Source organism: Aplosporella prunicola (genome assembly GCF_010093885.1).
Source record: "Aplosporella prunicola CBS 121167 unplaced genomic scaffold K452scaffold_9, whole genome shotgun sequence".
NCBI lineage: Eukaryota > Fungi > Ascomycota > Dothideomycetes > Botryosphaeriales > Aplosporellaceae > Aplosporella > Aplosporella prunicola.
This window is the reverse complement of record NW_022983537.1, coordinates 194,680-214,317: the sequence shown is the minus strand read 5'-3', so window position 1 is coordinate 214,317 and position 19,638 is coordinate 194,680. Positions and strand designations below refer to the sequence as shown.

Sequence of the window (19,638 nt, the reverse complement as noted above, 5' to 3'; positions counted from 1 at the left end):
ACCGCCAGTCAATAACTGTACGCACGAGCTAGCCGGACAATAAGACATGATAAAGGTTAAAGTGTACGTGAAAGAAATGTTCGCTGATCAAGAAGTCGGTCACGGACCTTCATGGCAAGAATTTCTCCGATGCACGACACCACACAACACAGCCGGCAGCGGGACAGGCTTCCGCTAGGCAGCGAAACACCAACGAAGCTCACGCGGATCTGCAACCCACCGTTAAAGCTAAGTGTCTTGTAGCATTCTATCACGTGCTTCATCTCGACGGTCCTGGGAGGAATCAAACACCGCCAGGCCAGCCGCAGCAGACCAAACAAGTCCAAAGGTTTCTAGTCCCAGCTCGTTCGTCCATTAAATACCATACAACAAGAAGACAGACGCAAGCGCGTCAAGAACTCTAGTTCGGCAGTTCCTGCACCGAAGTAGCATTAGGCAGCTCCCGAACGACCTTATTCGCCGGCATCTCTGACACAGCTCGTTCCCAATCTGCCTCGGCGACAGGCCTATATCCGACGTCACTGAAATTGTTAGGATACTCCTGCTGGTGTGTGTAGGTGATCGGCTGAGATGTGGCTCCATGGATATTTGCAGAGTTTGCTCGCTTTCGCCGCCGGAGAAGAAACCATGCTAGACAGGCCAGAAGAAGCAGGGCTGCAACGCCGCCGACTGTGCCGCCGACAATGGCACCCGTGTTGTTCGAGGTAGAGCCGTCTTCATCGTCTCTGCTGCTACTGCTGTTGCTGGGTCCCGCCTGAGCAGCGGTTTCGGCAGAGAAGAGTGCGCGGACTTGATCGTCCCTCCACGCGACATCTTTTGCGTTACTGATAACTTGTCAGCGAATGCTTCACATTACAAAGATTTGATGTATAAGATTTAACTGACCCTTGATTATACCAGTCCTGTACCACTTGCGGTGATTTGTAGGCGTCGGCACCGGCGTCGTAGTTGGTTTTCCATTTCAGCTCTGTCAAGTCGAATACGCCGAGACCTTGCTCCCACGGGTCAACATCCTGCCTATCACCAGGAGTTAGCATACAAAAATGAGACAATGCACTTAGTTAATCTCACCAAGCCTCAGGAAATCCTTTGTCCCAGTCTATGCCTCCAATGGAGAGCATTTGTCGATTACCAACAAGGTTGCAGGTGTGAGCATAACGATTCGAGCCGGATGTGTCAGAGACGCGGAACCAATGAAAGCCTGGGAGCGAAAGAATGTACATGTCATCCAGTGTCTTTTCATGGAACGAGTCGTACCCGCTCATAACAAATCTACGAGAAACTAGTCAGTGTCGCCAGATCAGTTGTACGAGCTATATCACTGTACGCACATTTCATATGTGTCGTTGTTCCCCTGAGCCCCTACGAGACAAAATGTTTCTCTCATGGGAGGAGAGTCCCCAGTTGTAGTCTGCGAATACCACTTCCCATCCTCAGGGTCGTAGATAGTGATGTTGTTGAAAGGGATTTGCGAGCGATCGCGTCCATTCTCACGGCACCCCGTCATGGTCGCAGTGCTCGATCCCCCGAGCAAGAACAGCAAGCCGTCCTTCCCATACATCGGCACATGATGCAACTTACCCGCAACCGCTGTTCCCAAAGCCGTATACGCCGAGGTCGAAGCGTTGCTCCATTGCCCGCTCGTCCAGTTGTAAGACACCATTCCAGGCACTGGTACCCCAGACGCACAACCTCCGAGTACATAGCCAGTATTGTGGTAGCTGGCTGCAAGCGCCATGGCAGGCCGTGTTAATTGGTTGAACCCCCGCGCGTCGGACGGATTCTGCTTGTCCCAGGTTCCGCTTCCAGATGATGTTGCTGTGAATTTCCAGAGCGCTATATCTGCAGATGTCTCGTCTAAGTAATAGCTCGGTTCGCCAGAAAACATGTATATTCCATCTTTGCCGTTGGACCAAAGACTGGGATCCTTGTAGACGGGTGCGTCTTGCTTGTCGATGGTCTGTATCTCCACGCTTGAGGCGTCCCAGGACGAGCCAAGGTAGATGGAAAGAGTGTTGTTGTTTTGGCGAACAGATAGGGAGTCGGCCTTGCCATTAATGTACTGCGAAACCTCTCCGCCGTCGATGTAGATATAGTCTCCAAGGACGATGGAGTCGTGGTGCGCTCTTCGGATGAAGTTGGGTGCGGTTGGACTGCCCTCTTGCCGCCGCTTGACTCCGGTCTCATCAGTAGCTCTGCGCCATGGTCGGGAAGGCAGTTGAGCAGCCTCAACGCAAAGGAAAAACTGGCATATCGCAAGCACCAAAGCTGCGAAACCACTTGGCTGTGATAATGAAACGAAAAACATGTGGCGCAACACAGAAAAAGAAAGATGACGGTAGAGAAAAGTTAGGAAGAGCGCTTGTTATTAACCACGAGGGAAATGAACATGCAAATCAGCTTACGGCTTGTTTCGTGTAACCTTGACCGTTCTAATCACGAACTAATATTGCTGAACTGACGTGAAGCTTGCAGGTAGCCACAGATGAGTGAGGCTGACTTTCGTATTCAGGCTAGAGGGAGTCATCTCTTTATGCTCGACTGCCCAAGCCGTCCACTCCAGAAGCATCTTGGATATTCTACTGAGTGTTCTGAACACGTTTTCCGAATGCGTTGGTGTTTTTCCTGAATGTCGAATTATAAGTACACATCCATTATGAAAGGCGGTTTCTTTCAAATATGTTATGTAACCGAAACAACGCCTCATGCTGCGGCGTAACCTTAGTGCTTACCGTAGAAAATAGAACCTTGGATAGAAGCGCCACACGTCTCCTTGTGCCCTCATGCATTCCCTATTGGCCGATCAGCGCGCTTAACATCGAAACACCTCATCGTTCACAAAAGCCAGCGGTAGGCAGCATGCGAAGGCAAGCAGAGGCAGCCGGCGATCTTCCCAACCAAAGACACTGCTGCCTAGCAGCCCCACCAACAACTCGTACACAGCATCCAGTATAAAGCAAGGAGGAAAAGCACACCGCCGCATCATGGCAGGACACAAAAGCACACAACGGCCTTCTCTTCAGCGTTCTCCAAACCACCAAACCCGCAAACCATAATGGCATCCCAGCCACCAATCGACGAGCCGCCCGCGCCAACAATGAGCAAAACGAAGCGCAAACAAACCGTCTGGCCTGACCCGCTCGTCATAAACCCCACATCCGGCACCCACACGCACAGCATCATCCTGCTGCACGGCCGGGGCAGCAACGCGTCGCGCTTCGGGCTCGAGCTCCTCAAAGCACGAACCTCCGCCACCGGCACTCCCACTCCAGGCAGCAATAGCGACAGCAAAACACTAGCGCAGCACTTCCCCAGCGCGAAGTTCATCTTCCCCACAGCCAAGAAGCGCCGCTCCACCACTATGAAACGCATCCCTATTAACCAGTGGTTCGACAACACTTCGCTCACGGACCCGTCGCAGCGGCCAGAGCTGCAGTACGACGGACTGCGCGAGACGAGCGCGTTCGTGCACGTGCTGATAGAGAAAGAGGCTGCGCTTGTGGGGGTGCAGAATGTGGTCGTGGGCGGGCTGAGCCAAGGCTGTGCGGCTGCGCTGCATGTGCTGCTGAACTACCACTGCCAGAATAAGGGGGCGCTGGCCGGGTTCGTGGGCATGAGCGGGTGGCTGCCGTTTGCTGGGGCGTTGGATCCGAGGGGGGAGGAGGAGGAGGCAGCGGGGGATGGGGAAGAGGACGAGGACGATATCTTTGGCGCTGATGACGACGAAGAGGGGGATTTTGGCGCGAGTGAGGATGCCGTGGGCCGCCAACCGTCAACCCTTGAGGGGTTACAGCTGCGCGCGGCAAACACGGCGCGCGATATTGCGTCGTTGCCGCCGCTGTCAGCGCAGGATACGCCGGCTTTCCCACGCACGCCGGTCTTCTTGGGGCATGGACGGAGCGATGAGAAAGTGGCGGTGGAGCTGGGCGAGCAGGCAAGAGATGTGCTCGGGAGCCTGGGATGCAGTGTCCGATGGGAAGCGTACGATGAAGGGCACTGGTACAAAGTCCCGGACGAGATTGACGATATCGTGGACTTTTTGGAAACGGTCGTGGGGATACAGAAAGCTTAGGCGGCGGGGTGCGCGAGCATTGGCGCGAGGCGAAGGTGGTGGTTGCGCGAGGGCGATTTGCGAGACGCGTATTGTAGTTGGAGGGGGAGTTGCCGGGGGCTGATCTGCTGCCCGCCTTGTTGATAATCCATCCTATTTCCCTTCCCCGCAAGATGGTGTGCTTTATACCAGGTCATCCACTGACACCGCGCACAGGCAGTCGAGACCACGGCTTCCATGCGCGATCAGTACAAAGACCTCATAGGCCCGGCCTTCGCTACCTACCATCCATCATCTTGCCGAACGCAACAGTCTGAGAAGGCGGAGTCCCGTATAAGGCCGCGTCTCGAGGAGTGAGGACCCACGAGGGAGGCAGCGGTCCCAGATCAGCGGTATTATGAAATTTTCAGAACCAATAGGTTGCGTTGAATTATCCGCAGGTAGCGGGGAGCAGCTGCGCGCAGCCGATCACGCAACTCCACCCCATACCTACCCCATACCATATCTATGCACTCCACACTCTTCCAGGCAGTCGCACGTATGTGGTATGTAGCCAGCCAGGTACAGAATCATATAAACAGCCTCGCACCACCCACGACGTCCACGGTCCTAGCTACAGTCACACAAGACGTACGGATCCGTACACCCCCTCAGCCCTGTCCCTGCCACCGTCGCAGATAGACAGCGCTCGCAACGGGCGGTGAGAACTGCACACCTACAATAGCTATACAACACACACGGCTCGTTTCAGATAAGGAAGTGAGTAAGTCTGGCATGGCGGGCAGGCGGCCCCAGTCGCGACCCCACGACTCTGCGGACATCAAACCGCAAGCACGCAACCAGCGGCGGAAAAATAACCTAATGGCACAAAGACGGCGATGTACGGCACGGATGCGCCAAACAAACGCACGACGGCGAACGAGCGCGAAACACTGGTGCTGGGATGCACGCACCTCGCTCGCCAGGGCGAGAATCATCATCAAGAACCACAAGCACAGCAAAACAAACAAAACAAAAAAGCATTCCCACGTAGCTGACATTCTGAAAGAAGATAGAAAGAAACCTACGAAAAATGCAATACAATAATGCGTAAAAGATGCGTGCGTGGCCCCGACCGTCCGTCCGTCCATCCGTCTGTTCCATCCTATCCATCCCATTGCGCACCGGGACCGGCGCGTCGGCCTTGCAAAAAAACGCGCGACGCGCCTTGGTGTTTTTGTTTGGCTGCTTGTAGTGCGCGTGCGAAGGACGAGGAGGAGGGCGGGCTGTTTCCGCGGCCGGGTTCCATGTACTTGCCTACCCACGAGTACAGTGCGTAGTATGTAAGGTAGGTAGTACATGAGTACCTAGGCGGCCCCGTTGCGCCCGAGGCAGCAGCAGCGACTGCGGCGACGACGATGGTGGTGGTGGTGGTAGCGGCGGAAGTGGCGGGAAAGACGGACAAGCCCGCCCGCCCGCCGCGCCACTGCCGCTGCCGCTGCCGCCGCCGCCGCCGCCTCCAAGGACCCCACCTCCATCCATCCATCCATCCATTCATCCACATCCCCGTCCCATCCCGTCCCATCCCCACAAAATAATAAAAAAGTATAAATGACAAGAAAAATGAGAAGCTTTGTCGAAGTTGTAAAGTCCGATTCCTCCGGTTTTCATGTCTGGTATACCACCGAAAACTCCCGCCCAATGCAGCAGCAGCAGCGTCATTGTGTGTGTGTGTGTGTGTATTTGCGTATCTCTTGACTGCCGTTGAAAAAACGCCCGATATCCCAGCTCCTGTAGGTGTCGTAGCGGCGGAGCTCTCGTTTATGCCGAGATGCCCTTGCTCGCCGGCCGGTTCGGCATCGCGTACTCTCTGCCCGGGGCGGCGTTGGGCACCGTGGGCGGCTCGCGGGTCGGGCGCATCGGGACGGGCTCCTGGTGGCCGCGCCCGCCGTGGATGTTGCCGTCGGCAGGCCCGGCGGCGGCGGGCGCTCCCGGAGCTGGCCTGGATGGCGGCTCGGGCTTGGGGATGGGCGCGCCCGCCTTCTTCAGGCGCTCCTCGGCAGCCTTCAAGCGCGCCTCGAGCGCCTCGAGCTCGGCCTCCTTGGTGGTGAGCTTGGTGTGCCTGTACGAGAAGAAAAAGGAGAGGTTTGGTTAGCCGGAGTGGCGCGGGAAGGGAGGCGGTCGTGTGGGGGTGGCGTACTTTTGCTCGACCTCCTTCTCGACCTCGTCGAACTTGCCCGTCAGGTTGAAGATGTCGTCGAGGGCGTCGGAGAAGTTGCGGGCGATCTGGCTGTTTGCGGCGAGCGAGGTCAGCACACCGGCCGGCTAGGCAGCGAATGGAGCATTGGCGGGGTAGGCGCACGATTGAGGCCGGTTCTTGGGCTTCCAGTCGCGGTCAGGGCTGGAGGGGTTGCTCGGGTTGGTAGTGAAGTTCGACATGGCTACGGTGGTTGGAGCAAGCAGAGCACCGAGATCGCTGGCAGGAGGAGACAATCAATCGGCGGGCGGAATGCGGGAGAGTCGGGCGCTTGGACCGGGGATGGAGAGAGGGAGAAGCAGCGGTGAGGTGGTGGTGGTGCAGAGAGAAAGAAGGCTGTAGTAACAACTATTTGTTTTTGGCGACGGCGGGAGGAAGCGAGCAGCGGGAGCACTTTGCGACGCGTGAGAGGGGTGGGAAGGCAGCGAGCATGGCCGGAGGGAAAAGGAGGTGTTTTGATACGTCGCGGTCCCAGTCATTTCCAGCGCGCGGTGACCCTCATGCGATCGACGGCGCGCGGTGCAGGGGGTGTGGGGGGGGTGTGAGGTCTGGGAGGGGTAACCTAGCGTCGGGCATGGGCATCAGTAGGACGGGCGGGAATCGGGCGCAACATGGAGGGGGTTCCGAGAGAGAGTGTGTGACGCCGCCACCTGGCGATGGACATGAAAGGAGGGATCGGAGGGAGCGAAACAGCCCAACCCGACAGCTGCCTTCTTTGGACCCTGACGAAAGAGGCGCTAGCAGGCGTTTCAGCTGCACGTGATGGCCCGCCCGATCCGGTCAACGGATACGCTCACGTGACGTAAAGATTCTTGCCTCAGGCGAACACTCCGGCGGGCGCGGGCAGCACAGCAGCACCAGCGAGAGAGCGAGCGGCGCGTCGCAAACGCCAGAGCTTCTCCCCCATCATCACCCACCAACACCACCACCACCGTCGCGTCTCCATCTCGCTCCCCGCTCCCCGTATCATGCCCCGCAGGCCCCGCTCCTCGCCCTGGCTCCTCTACAGAACCTCGCCCGTCACCATCGCCCTCGTCCTCCGGGCATGAGCGGTTTCATCTCCGCCTACTCGCCGCTCGAGTCTCTGCTGCTGTTCCAGTCGCTCGCCTGTCATGGCGTAAACCCGGCCACTTTCAGCAGGATCGCAGACCTGCTGCAGGCCAATCCCTTCGTCACCGCCGCGCCCGACTACAATCCTGCCCGACTCACCGCCGACGCGCTCAAGGACCTCTACCTGCGCCTGCTCAAGGACGAAATCAAAGACGAGCTGCACGGCCCGAATGACGCAGACCACCCAACCCAGAACGGTGACAGCCCATCATCGCGAAAGCGCAAGGCCCCCAGCCCGCAGCTGCCCTCGGTCCAGGACGCCGCCCAACACTCGCACCTCGTCCCGCAGCTCGTCAACAAGCTATACGCGCGATACCGCCGCCATGCCGTCGACGAAATCCGACAGGAAGAGCACAAGTACGACAAGTTCAGAAGACAGTTGGAGGAGATTCAGCGGGGCGACTGGGATGAGAAGTTCCGTGAAGAGATCCGTCAAGAGGCGGAGGCCAAGGCGCCGCGAGATGAAGCTCCGCGACAGCCATCTGATGAGCGCGCCCAATCCGCCGGCGCCGAAGCTCCGCAGAAAGAGGCACAAGGCGCTGTCAAGTCTCCCCCGCTGGTAGAGAAGACGCGTCCGGCTGGTCAAGGCCCTTCTCCGGCTACGCCGTCGACGCAAGAGCAGAGAAGGTCTTCCGCCAAGATCGAAGCCTTGATCAATCCGCCGTCCTCCGTGTCTCCCAATGCCGCGAATGGAACCACATCGCCCCGCAAGGCATCAGCACCTTCACCTTTGCAGCCAGCACACGCAACTCCGGCGCCCATCCCGCTTCAAAGAACTCCATCGCAGCCGCTACCGCAGAATGTAGGACTTCCTCCGCCACAGCCTCACGGTAGCTTTCGTTTGGCCTCCCCGTACGCTCCCGCCCTCGCACCAAGCGGACCTGGCCATTCGCCCAGTCCAACTCCGCAAAATGTCCCTATTACCTCTCGACCACCGGCCAATTCAGTCGTCCTGCCACCGCCGCCTGGAATGCATATCCCACCGCCTCCCGTCCAGGTACCTTCTATGCCAGAGCCCAATGGCCAGTTCCGACCGCCGTCTGGCTCCCCGCATCATTCACCACCACAATACGCACCGAGGCCATTTGCGCCTGGAGCTCAATCGCCTGCGGCCCATCACCACCAGCAGATGCAATTGCCGGCTGGTTACTATCCTTATCCAGGTCAGCCGCCATTTCCTCCACAACAGGCAGCGCCGCAGATGTATGTGCCACCCCGCCAGCCGGGCGGAATCATGCTGGCCCCCTTCCAAGTTAGCCCACAGGACCCTGTTCGGGCACACCAGGAACAACAGAGGGCTATGCAGCAACAACAGCAACAGGCGACACAACACCCTGTTCGTCCGGCACCCTCGCCGAGGACGGCAGTCGCGACTCCTGTACGTCCATCTCCATACGCGCAGACACCGGGTCCACAACCTCCACTGCCATTGCAGAGCCTTGTCTCGACGCCGAAGACTGCTTTCCGGACTCCCAGACCGCCACCATTAAAAATTGGCACACCGATTGGATCGTGGAAGAGACCCTTGTCGCAGGCGACTTATACTGCTCCGGAATGGAATCCGGCTCCAGTCAGCCCCATCAGCCCGGGTGCATCTCCAGTGGTGCCTAGTGCCCCGCAGACGGCGAAAAAGACGACTAAGCGCGCCGCAAAATCCAAGGAGATGCCGGCGCCAGATACCGAGGCTCGTACCGGTCGCACTACAAATCGCAAAACGACGACGGGAAGGCGGGCGAGGGCTGGAAGTGCCGCTTCGTCTGCCGTGACAGGTTCAGTTCGCGGAAGGACCCGAAGCCAGTCCGTCGCGTCTCATCCAGAAGACACTGTTTTGGGTGTCAAGGCTGAGCCAAGCACTCCAGCAGAGACTATGGAGTCGGACGCACAGTCGCCCACCGAGGCCACTCCCTCATCTGGTCGGCGCACGCGTCGCCACGGCGGAGGGCTCCAGTCGGTGCTGGAGCAGTCGCAAACGGCGGGCACCAAACGGAAGCGCGACGCGCGTGACGAGTCGGAGACAATGGAGCCCGACGTGCCAGAGATCGACATGAACATAGGGACGCCCAGCCCGCCTACGACGGTGGTCGCGGCCAAGCACTTCAACCGCATGAGCAACCCCGTCATGAACGACATCACGTCGCACAAGCACGCCAGCCTCTTCGCGACGCCGGTCAAGACCAAAGACGCCGAGGGCTACTACGACATCATCCGGCGGCCACAAGACCTCAAGTCGATCCGCGCAGCCATCAACTACGGCAACCGGGCCGTGGCAGCCGCGACGGCCTCGTCAGCAGACACGCCCTCTGCGGCGTCGCCGAGCCAGCAGCAGCCAGCGACGCCGACGCAGAGCTCGACAAGCACGTACACGACGCTGCCAATCTCGGAGGACTTGGTCCCGCCCAAGAGCATTGTCAACGGCGCGCAGCTCGAGCGCGAACTCATGCGCATGTTTGCCAATGCCGTCATGTTCAATAGCGGCGGCGACGGCGTCGTCCGCGACGCTGTTGAGATGGCGAAGGATGTCGAGGCGAGCGTGGCGAATTGGCGGGCGGTGGCTGTGACGGACGAGGATATGGGCGAGAGTGAGGGGGGGAAGAAAAGGAGGTTGTAGGTTGGGTTGGCTACCTAGGTACGGTACAAGGGCTTGTGGCGGTGCGTGATGAGTTATGAGTGATGAGTGATCACTGGTTGTTATTGGTCTTTGCTGAGGTCGGGTCTGGTGCGTGGATGGATGGATAGATGGATGGATGGATAGGCGGGACGTGGGAGGTCGGTCCGGGGTAGAGTACGAGTAGAGTAGGCTACTCTACCTACCTACTCTAATTGTGTACGAACGTCATGCCATGGCTTGATGAGCGGGTACGTGCTTTGATTGCTTGATTGATTGATTGATTGCCATTATTGACACGCAGAAGTCGGGAGCATACGACTGCCTTAGCCTGCTTGCTTGCTTGCTGCTCTGCTCTGCTCTGCTCTGCTCTGCTCTGCTCTGCTCTGTGCTAGCTAGTTTCAAGATGGCCGGCACCTGTATACAATACCTACCTAAATAGCTAGCCAGCCACACGGAACACGAAACACGCGGGCTCTCTCAGTCTCTCGTTCTCTTGGAAGTGGAGGCAGAGCCAGAGCCAGTGAGACAGGCTGAGCTAAGGTTCTCCTCCCACGTGCTGCGTGTTGCTTGCAACTTCCCCTGGGACTAGTGGCTAGTAGCCAGTCGCTTTAGAGCATAGCGCGTGTGTACCTACCTAGTTAGTTAATTAGCGGCGGTGGTGGTGGTGGTGCTGACGGGTGTTGAGTACCTAGGTCTGCTTCACTGTCATGGCGGGGTCGATGTACGCGTTGGCGAGGAATGGGTTCGGTGCTGATCCTGGTGCGCTGGGGACGGAGACGATGGTTGCGTTGTTTCAGGTTTGTTGGCCGCTTTATGGGGTTGTGTGGGTTGATTGTTTGCCCAGGCTACTATTTGGGGAGAGCTGAGCTATACCGTCACATCTATGTACGGTCCGATCTTGATGGACGCACCATAGTCCACTTAGTGATTGGCAACAGGTTCTTCCGGCTCTGCATTTGCTGCTCCTACCTGCGCCTAACACCCACCCTCTGGCACATCCGGGTACTCCACGTCGTCATGATCATCACGACGCTCTACTCCGTCTTCTACTTCTTCCTCATGCTCAACCAATGCTCGCCTATCTCCTTCTTCTGGACGCAGTTCAACGACCACACAACCGGGCGCTGTCTCTCTGCTCCAATCGTCATCGGCGCCACATGCGCCCACAACGCCGTCTCCGCCGCAGGCGACTAGATCCTGAACTGCCTGCCGTTGCTGCTGATCCTGCCGTCGACGCTCGGCTGGCGCACCAAAGCCAGCGCGCTGTTGCTGTTGTGTCTGGGCTCAGTGTCCGTCTCACGCTTTCTACCCACCTACACAGACATCAGAACTAACGTCCGCTCCAGCGCCAGCGTCGCCATAATCGTGCGATTTATCTCCCTCGCCACAATCAAGCGTGTGCCACCACCCCCTCTCCCCCCAGCTAACCGTGCCCTCCTCCGCAGCCGGGACCACGGCCGTCCCCCTCGCGCCCCCCGTCGCCTTCTGGTCCGCGCTCGAAGCCGCCGTCGGCATCTTCGCCGCAAACGCAGCGACGTACCGCCCGCTGCTGCGCTCGTTCGCGCGCTCCATCCACAACGGCACCAGCAACAGCTCGCTTGGGCTGAGCTGCCAAATGCTACATCTGTGCAAGAGTTGCCAAGTTAAGGGTATTTTTCGAGGCTTTTTCAGTGTATAATGCCTAAGAGCATGGCTAATAGCTTCCAGAGGGGAAGTTTGTGGTGCATTTGCGAATCCGACGAGCGAACACCTAATGCAATCAATGTAAGCTAATCAAAAAGCGACCAAGAATCTATATACACTCGCCAAGACGGAGGGGAGAAGGCGGCCCATGAAAACGAAACGCGGCCCGTTCATCTCGCCCCGCTGCATGATCGGGCAGCTTGGCAGGAACAGGAAGCCGTAAATCCGCAGCGTGTTTCTGATTGGCGGCAATTTGAAACATGCCGGCAATTCGGGAGATCTCCGCGCTTTTCCACGGGTTACAGCTGCTCGCTTCGGCCCTCCGACCGCCCGTTTCGGCAAGCCTCCATCCCCGTTTAAATTAACCCGCCTCCAACTCGCCGCGTCGATCAAACCTGGCCATCATGCAGACGCGCTTTATAATGCGCCCTCCTGCAGAAAACTCGAAGGTGCGTAGCAGCGTCAATCTTTCCTGCTATTCGTTTCTTTCACCATGACGCTTCGACTTTCCTCTCTTTTTCTTCTTTTGACGGCCCTGGTCTGGCCTGTCCTTTCTCAGCAACTTGCTTTCCCCGGTGCCGAGGGCTTTGGTCGCTATGCCACCGGTGGTAGGGAGGGTAGCGTCTATGTCGTTTCGAACCTGAAGGAAGAAGGTGAAGGCTCTCTGAGAGATGCCGTTTCCAAGTCGGACCGCATTGTCGTCTTTGCAGTGGGCGGCACCATCAACATTACCGACCGTCTCGTCGTCAGCGAGAGGGTTACCATCCTGGGCCAGACGGCGCCTGGTGGCGGAAGTAAGTATCCCAATCCAAGAATGGCGCAACGATACAATATGCTAATTCACAACTTCAGTTACGACGTACGGCAACGGATGGTCCTTTTCCAACGCCCACAACTCCATTGTGCGCTACGTCCGCATTCGCATGGGCAAGAACGGCGACAAGGGCAAGGATGCCGTCACCATCGCCGACGGCGAGAACATGATCTTCGACCATCTTTCCGTGTCCTGGGGCCGTGACGAGACCTTCTCCATCAGCGGCGACGTCAAGAACATCACGATCCAAAACAGCATCATTGGCCAAGGTCTGGTGTCGCACTCTTGCGGCGGTCTCATCCAAACCGACGGCGGCGTCTCGCTTTTCCGCAACCTCTACATCGACAACAAGACGCGCAACCCCAAGGTCAAGGGCGTGAACGACTTCACCAACAACGTCGTCTACAACTGGGGTGGCGGAGGAGGATACATTGCCGGCGGCTCCAGCAGCGAGTCCTTTGTCCACGTCATTGGCAACTACTTTGTTTCCGGTCCCGAGACCAAGGTCACCGCTTTCACGCGCGGCAACGACAAGTTCCACGCCTACGTCAAAGGAAACTTCTACGACTCCGACAAAGACGGCGAGCTCAACGGCTCCGAGCTCGGCGAATCGTCTACCAACTACGGCGGCATGGACCTCGTCACCGAGAAGTACGACTACCCCGCTCCGAAGACGATCCTGGATGCTGCTGCTGCTCTCAAATACGTTTCTGGCCATGCTGGCGCATCCCTCGTCCGCGACCCCGTCGACACGCTTCTCGTCAAGCAGCTGCAGTCGTTCGGAAAGGAGGGTGCGCTCATCTCGGATGAGGCGGATGTCGGTGGTCCCGGCTACGTTGACCCCGGAACTACCCCCAAGGACTCCGATAATGACGGCATCCCGGATGATGCGGAGACGAAGCTCGGCACCGATTCCGGCAAGGATGACAGCATGGATGACAAGGATGGCAACGGCTACGTCAACGTGGAGGACTGGGCTAACTCTTTGGTCCCTTCGAGCTACGAGTAGACGACATCTGTGGTACGGATGCTCTTGTTAAGTTGTTTGCTAGCTGGCAGCAGTTATCTCATATATTATTCACGCACTTGTGAAAATGCTCACTGTAGATATTGACATTTGCACAGCACAACAAAATGTAATTACTGAATCTATGGAATCGCATATTCGGCGCTGGCAGAACCACCTTAATAGGGTAACGTAGTTAAGCTACTCTTTTTGATTCCTCAAGCGTAAACGCAGATTTGCAATTATCATAGTTAGTTATAAGCTACAGAGATAAAGCAATATTGGGAGCGGTTTAATATTTCTTTGTTTGAATCTTTGTTCACAATCCCTAGATATAAAGAACCTCGAACAACAACAATGTTAAAGATTTCCTCGGCATGCCGGATATTCTCTATCGTCACAATGGTTTGTAACCCCTAAGAGTTATTGTTTCACATTTAGCCATGAAGTCACCATCATTATACCGTACATAATTGTAGAGAAGTTGTCAATTCTACTGCTAAGTCTACAAAACATCAATCATCGCAAGGCTACCAGCGCCTATCGGAAGACCACCGACGCCTGGCAGGACTACCAGAGCCTACCAAGCCAACAAGAGCCTATCAAGACTACCAGAGCCTATCGCACATCAAGCATGGCAAGAAAAGAGCAAAAAGACGCCCAAGCAAGCACACGCAAGCTCGCAAGTTCCTACTCCTCACGGCTTAGCTCAGCGACCCTCTCCTCCGTCTCCTCACACAGCACATCCACAAACTCGCACACCTGATCCTCCCCCTCCGCATCCTGCAGCACCACCGCAAAATCAACGAGCTGGTCCCTGCCCAAGCTCAAAAAGTACTGACAACGGGCATCGTACTCGGCCACCGCAATCTCGACGCCAGGGCCCTCCTCCTCACCCACCTGCTCCTGCACCACCGCGCGCGCAAGCGCCCGGTACTCTTCCCACAGCGCCAGCGCGTCCGGCCCCGCCGGCGCAACGCCCCGCCGCACCAGGTGCGCCTCCAGCTGAGCGACCTGCGCGCGCAGCGCGTTGAGCCGCCGGAACAGCGCTTCGTAGCGGTCGGCGCCGGCGGCGGTCAGCATGCTGTGGTTGAACAGGAGCAGCGCGCGCAGCAGCTCCGTATTGGCGAGGCGCATTTTGCGCCGGCGCGTCCGCGTGATAGCGTACGGGTTGATGACGGCGAGGCTGGCGAGGTCGGCGGCTGTGGGGGGGAGGGAGGTGGGGTCCGCGGTTGTGGGCGGCGTGATGGTGATGGTCAGCTCTGGGGGGGTTGACATTGTGGTGCTTGGGACGGGGGTGTTGTTGGTGCTCATGCTTGGGTGCGGGGGGGTTGTGAGTACGTGTTGTGCTGCTATGTGGTTCCTGGTTATGTAGTTGAGGAGCGACGTGAGAGATGTATTGTAAGTGAGGCGTTGTTCGTGTATAGAGTTGTTGTATAGTAATTTGTGTGTTTTGTTGGCTTATAATGTATGTATGCACTTACACCGCTGCCGAAACTGCTTTGTAGCTGGGTGCCGCTGAGTAGAGTTGAGGCTTGCTGTTTCGAGAACAAAGGCTTTGTATGCATTTTATTAAGTAGCGTTGTCATGAAAATCGATGCTCACTGCTTGAATTTTGGCTAAGTCCAATTGCTTTGAGTATATCTTGTCATGGCTTTTGGTTCGCTGCAAAGTAACACCGTACTACTACCTACTACTACCTAGCAGCAACCACCGATTTCTCGTATTACCTTCTTGGTAAGTTATCTCTCTTTTATTTATATAAACGTAGCGGATATCTACTGATTTAAAAAGTTAGACAGTATTATTTACTCGATCCTCAATAACCTTCATATATACATAGCTGAAATGGTTCTCTCTTATTAACTGGTGCAGGATTATCTGTTTTGATATGCTGGAAAAGTGGTAGTGACACGAATATCAGAAACATACACCGCCGGTTTTCTAGAGAATAGTTGGGTTGAAATAAATATCTTAACATTCAGGTCTCCGAAACCCTGGACACCCCGCTTCACTTGGCGGTATATCGCCGCAGTGCCATGGCGGTAGCAATGCTCCTCTACAAAGGTGTAGACGTCACCGTCGTTAACTCGAATGGCTCGACATCACTTCTTTCCACCGCACTTATGTGGCGTGGAGAACTGTAAGATTTAGAGCAATAGGTTTTAGAACTGCTAGTCGAGAGCGAAGAGATTGATTTGGATGCCGTTAGCGGTGCAAAGAAACGTATAGCACTACATCATGCTGTCTTGGCTGGGGCAGCGACGGCTGTGGAAATGCTGTCGGAAAAAAAAGGCAAACTTTTTGGTGAAAGACGCAGATGGATATGAACCCATCGCGCTTTTGGAACAATCGAACAGGAAGGTGTTACCGGGAGATGAAAATATCAAAGCGATGTTACTGGAAGCTGCTGGGGGACCTTGGAAATGAGAACAGTTGAAGACATTTGAGCCTGGAATTGGTTCACAAGGGTGAAGAGATTTTCTTTACAACAAACTCCTTCCTCTTTCATGATGTTTACAGCGAAGATTTATCGATTATAACGTCCGTCGCCGTCAAACGAGATTTACCGGGAAGCGAGATGGTGATACTTGTATAGAGGAGAAGAAGAGACCCAGCTGCGATGTATAGAGTGTGTGTGCTTTAAGACCTTCATATCTATACCCGGACTCGGGATATGAGTAAGACAAGGAGTACTCTATAGGGACTGCTTGTATTACCCCCTGTCTCGCTAGACGGTGGATCTCGGTTCTCGGTGATGGACGTTAAATCTTATAAGCCAAGTAAAAAATGGGGTAATGTAAATAGTATATTTCGTGATGACGTATATCTCGGAGTTCCGCGGACTGGCAAAACGGAATTCCGCACTAAAACGAAATGTGGAGACGGAACTCCGACAGGCTATGAAGTATAAGTATCCCTATCTTCACTACACTTCTTTCTATAATCTAACAACAAACCCTCCTCCTCTTAGTTACATTTCCACAAGACTTGAATCCGCTCATCATCATGTCTCAATCTTCAAGCTACATCCACGGCGCCGCAACCGTGCGCTCTCACTCCACACGCACCGCGTCGGCCGACTGTCCGCACCTGCTCCCCCACCTGACGGACAAACTGCGCATCCTGGACGTCGGATGTGGCCCCGGGACCATAAGCTGCGACTTGGCAGCGCTTGTGCCGCAGGGGCAGGTAGTTGGCGTCGACGTATCCGCCCACGTCGTCTCTGCCGCCCGCGAGGTCGCGAAAGAGCGCGGTCTGAAGAACGTCGAGTTTGCTGAGGGCGACGTGTACGGCCTCCCGTTCGGCGACAACGAATTCGATGTTGTGCATGCGCACCAGGTGCTGCAGCATGTGGGAGACCCGGTGCGCGGGCTTCGCGAAATGCGGAGAGTGCTTAAGCCCGATGGTCTCCTGAGCTTGCGTGAGGCTATCTTGAAGGCTTCAGTCTGGTACCCGGAGAGTGAGGGTTTGCAGCTGTTCCATGACGTTTACCTGCGGACTGCTCAAGCGGGAGGTGGCTCTCCTGACGCTGGGAGAGGACTGGCTGCGCTAGCACGACAGACTGGCTTTGAGAGATCGAAAATGGAAGTCAGCACTGGAACTTGGTGCAAAGCCGATAAGGATGACAGGGAGTTTTGGGCGAAGTATTGGATTGACCGCTTGCAGCAAAGCGAGTTCCGGACAAAGGCCACTGAGCTTGGTGGTGCCACTGTTGAGGACCTGGAAATATGTTGCAAAGGCTGGAATGATTATGCTGAGAATGAGGATGCGTCCTACACCATCTTGCATGGGCAGCTTATTTGCAGGAAGTAAAAGTAATGGATGAGTGGCAGTTGATGCGGTCATCTCAGCTGATTTGATTCTTCTGTCTCTGGAATTCTGAACGGGATAGTTACAGCCTTGCCCCAATGGTTGTTTATTCGTTGTGTCAGAGCCACGTTCATCCATAGCCTCCTGCATCTTAAGGGTTATCCACCCGCGCATCCTTGAAATGTCACCATCCCTTCGCGTGTCGCCGGCCACTGTCTTGCAGGCTGCTAAGATACCTTTCCTAATTGTATAACGTCCGTTACTAGGAATCAAGATCTACTATTTAGCGAGGTGAGGGATGATATAAGTAGTCCCTACAGAGTACTCCCTACCTAGCTCCCATTCCGAGTTCTAGGTGTAGGTAAGAAGATCTTAGAGCACGCATAGACTCTATACAATAACTAGGTCTCTTCTTCTACTCCGTATAAATATTACTATCTCGTAAGACGGTAAATCTCGCTTTACAGTGACTGACGTTAAAGAAGCGAGGATACGACGTGAAATTTTTGCTTAATCAAGCATGCTGCATAGGCTCTAGCGGCGCTAGCAGGGGAGAGGGGCCGCGAATTTATAACCCGTAATAGGATCGCCTCGCTCTCTATAATCTTTACTATTTTTGGGAGCGGAATAGGAGTAGTTGTCGACAGGGTGTATCCTCGTTTAGAAAGTACACAAACGGATACTTACTCTGCGCTAGAACGGCTTCATGCTGGTATCGTTGCACTGAGTGGTCACCGTGCGGGGAGCTGGCATAGAGACCTGGTTTGTTTTTCAAGATTGTGGCACAGGTATATGGATTTATAGCGAGGGCCTTGGTCGAAGTAGTCATACCTGTTTTCGTTGCGCATATACGCAGTGTTATGGACATAAAAGGGCATATAGTAAGTGTCAAATGTGGTTGTGATCATTGTAGTACTGTAGCACAAGAGCCCGGCTCCGTTCTATCTGCTTCTGGTCGCACGTGCCGATCTATGTATGTGCTTTCCCGCAAATTTTGTTGGGGATGCATGCACCCGCGCTAGTTCTTTTTTTTTTTTTTTTTTTTTTTTTTTTTTTTTTTGTGTAATCTACTCCATCCACGACCGCCAGCAATTCCGTTGCTGACGAAGGATACAAGGCTTAAGAAGACGAGTAGGATGAAGACGAACTACTGGCTATAGGGAGTCATCTACCAGACTCTACTTGTTATTTTGCTCTTCTCTCTCTTTGCACCTACACGCCTATTCGTCCGCTGTGAACCCGCATTCAAATTGGTCGTCGCACGAGGCTAACCGGAGCAGTGGGTGGTATGCATGATGCAGATCTAGATGTAGCCGGATAGTGAAGTCTCGTATATGCATAGCTGATGACTTGGCATCGAAGAGGAGATATGTAAGAGATCAGGCGATTCGGAAGGCTTTTGGGTTCCACGACTTAGTCATTGCTAAACCTACGCCAGCTATATATATCGATAGAGAAAACTCTCAAGCACTGATATCTACAGTCTATCCATACAACTTCATAGAGCTTCTTTCTACACTGAGCAATTCGGACCCCGCCTATTTCAATCAAGATGAAGTCCGCCATTACCTTTGCAATTCTTATTGCAGCCCTAAGCAGTTTTGTTTCTGCCAAGGAGTGTGTCTACGGACATTACTACTGTGGACGTGACCTCATGGAAAACGGTAAGCTTCTTCCGAGGTTTTAAATACTTTCCTACGGCTAACAAACACGCAATAGGTGACTACTATAATGATATCATCGAGTCACTAATAGATGCACATGAGCCGGTTGACTTCCCACACATTGTAAACTCGGTCTTCTACTGCAAAGACTCCGGGTCAATCCCCTTCAAGTTAATCCCCTTCAAGGAGTACTGCATCCAGGGCTGCTACACAAATGATTGGGACAAAGATGATCGCTGCAAGACCAGCAAGGACTGGGAGTGGAGGGAGCAGCATTGAGAATAGGACCACAGTCCAAGACTGCCTTGTTCCGGTGGTAGCGACTAAGTGAAGGCACATTCAGCAATTCCCAACTTCTTCCCAATTCCATTCACTACTAGGCTAGTAGTTTGAGCCGTTCGCTATCTGGAGCAAAATTTTGTCAGTTTTAAGTGTTGTTTCTGCTAGCTGGATACTCTCGCTATTGTTGTTCTGTTATGCCATTTTATCCAACTGATTATTGTGGAACAATGAACAGTCATGGCATTTGCTGGGACCTACTGCCGGCATTCTCGCAGCTACTCACACGCGGCAGCTTTTTGTCGAAGCAAAGCGACCACAATAATCAGTCTCCCTTATAACCACGTGTTTGGTCTCTCTTTCGGTGATGAAGA

General features: G+C 55.0%; 12 protein-coding genes across 12 annotated transcripts; 7 read left to right on the top strand and 5 right to left on the bottom strand.

Moving 5' to 3' along the window:
- Nucleotides 1-400: 400 nt before the first annotated feature.
- K452DRAFT_268529 (uncharacterized protein) lies at nt 401-2,308 on the bottom strand (the record flags this gene model as incomplete). Its single annotated transcript, XM_033538894.1, has 4 exons — nt 401-824; nt 886-1,017; nt 1,072-1,272; nt 1,332-2,308. 4 exons carry the CDS (start codon nt 2,306-2,308, stop codon nt 401-403), a joined length of 1,734 nt encoding a protein of 577 aa, XP_033398906.1.
- Nucleotides 2,309-3,097: 789 nt separating this feature from the next.
- Nucleotides 3,098-4,072, top strand: K452DRAFT_325823 (uncharacterized protein; the record flags this gene model as incomplete). The annotated part of the gene is made up of 1 exon (XM_033544808.1): nt 3,098-4,072. The coding sequence occupies one exon, from the start codon at nt 3,098-3,100 to the stop codon at nt 4,070-4,072; it is 975 nt and encodes a 324-aa protein (XP_033398905.1).
- Nucleotides 4,073-4,652: 580 nt separating this feature from the next.
- Nucleotides 4,653-5,626, bottom strand: K452DRAFT_167348 (uncharacterized protein). Its single transcript, XM_033535748.1, has one exon. The coding sequence runs from the start codon at nt 5,389-5,391 to the stop codon at nt 4,702-4,704; it is 690 nt and encodes a 229-aa protein (XP_033398904.1). The 5' UTR covers nt 5,392-5,626; the 3' UTR covers nt 4,653-4,701.
- Nucleotides 5,627-5,851: 225 nt separating this feature from the next.
- K452DRAFT_296974 (uncharacterized protein) lies at nt 5,852-6,469 on the bottom strand (the record flags this gene model as incomplete). The annotated part of the gene is made up of 3 exons (XM_033541972.1): nt 5,852-6,152; nt 6,231-6,320; nt 6,393-6,469. The coding sequence occupies 3 exons, from the start codon at nt 6,467-6,469 to the stop codon at nt 5,852-5,854; spliced, it is 468 nt and encodes a 155-aa protein (XP_033398903.1).
- Nucleotides 6,470-9,414: 2,945 nt separating this feature from the next.
- Nucleotides 9,415-10,005, top strand: K452DRAFT_225441 (uncharacterized protein; the record flags this gene model as incomplete). Its single annotated transcript, XM_033536749.1, has 1 exon — nt 9,415-10,005. The coding sequence occupies one exon, from the start codon at nt 9,415-9,417 to the stop codon at nt 10,003-10,005; it is 591 nt and encodes a 196-aa protein (XP_033398902.1).
- A 172-nt stretch (nt 10,006-10,177) lies between these two features.
- Nucleotides 10,178-10,615, top strand: K452DRAFT_286020 (uncharacterized protein; the record flags this gene model as incomplete). The annotated part of the gene is made up of 2 exons (XM_033540217.1): nt 10,178-10,253; nt 10,310-10,615. Coding segments are annotated over exons 1-2 (152 nt in total), but the record flags the coding sequence as incomplete, so codon positions are not given.
- On the top strand, nt 10,344-11,245 carry K452DRAFT_167330 (uncharacterized protein). Its single transcript, XM_033535747.1, has 2 exons — nt 10,344-10,627; nt 10,691-11,245. The coding sequence occupies exon 2, from the start codon at nt 10,744-10,746 to the stop codon at nt 11,197-11,199; it is 456 nt and encodes a 151-aa protein (XP_033398900.1). The 5' UTR covers nt 10,344-10,627; nt 10,691-10,743; the 3' UTR covers nt 11,200-11,245.
- Nucleotides 11,196-11,520, bottom strand: K452DRAFT_296972 (uncharacterized protein; the record flags this gene model as incomplete). The annotated part of the gene is made up of 2 exons (XM_033541971.1): nt 11,196-11,318; nt 11,434-11,520. 2 exons carry the CDS (start codon nt 11,518-11,520, stop codon nt 11,196-11,198), a joined length of 210 nt encoding a protein of 69 aa, XP_033398899.1.
- A 572-nt stretch (nt 11,521-12,092) lies between these two features.
- On the top strand, nt 12,093-13,559 carry K452DRAFT_350310 (polysaccharide lyase family 1 protein; the record flags this gene model as incomplete). The annotated part of the gene is made up of 3 exons (XM_033545647.1): nt 12,093-12,137; nt 12,248-12,482; nt 12,541-13,559. The coding sequence occupies 3 exons, from the start codon at nt 12,093-12,095 to the stop codon at nt 13,509-13,511; spliced, it is 1,251 nt and encodes a 416-aa protein (XP_033398898.1). The 3' UTR covers nt 13,512-13,559.
- Nucleotides 13,560-14,198: 639 nt separating this feature from the next.
- On the bottom strand, nt 14,199-14,786 carry K452DRAFT_296970 (uncharacterized protein; the record flags this gene model as incomplete). The annotated part of the gene is made up of 1 exon (XM_033541970.1): nt 14,199-14,786. The coding sequence occupies one exon, from the start codon at nt 14,784-14,786 to the stop codon at nt 14,199-14,201; it is 588 nt and encodes a 195-aa protein (XP_033398897.1).
- Nucleotides 14,787-16,517: 1,731 nt separating this feature from the next.
- K452DRAFT_225320 (uncharacterized protein) lies at nt 16,518-17,324 on the top strand (the record flags this gene model as incomplete). The annotated part of the gene is made up of 1 exon (XM_033536739.1): nt 16,518-17,324. One exon carries the CDS (start codon nt 16,518-16,520, stop codon nt 17,322-17,324), a length of 807 nt encoding a protein of 268 aa, XP_033398896.1.
- Nucleotides 17,325-18,873: 1,549 nt separating this feature from the next.
- K452DRAFT_346951 (uncharacterized protein) lies at nt 18,874-19,339 on the top strand (the record flags this gene model as incomplete). The annotated part of the gene is made up of 2 exons (XM_033545488.1): nt 18,874-18,985; nt 19,041-19,339. The coding sequence occupies 2 exons, from the start codon at nt 18,874-18,876 to the stop codon at nt 19,262-19,264; spliced, it is 336 nt and encodes a 111-aa protein (XP_033398895.1). The 3' UTR covers nt 19,265-19,339.
- Between the last annotated feature and the right edge of the window lie 299 nt (nt 19,340-19,638).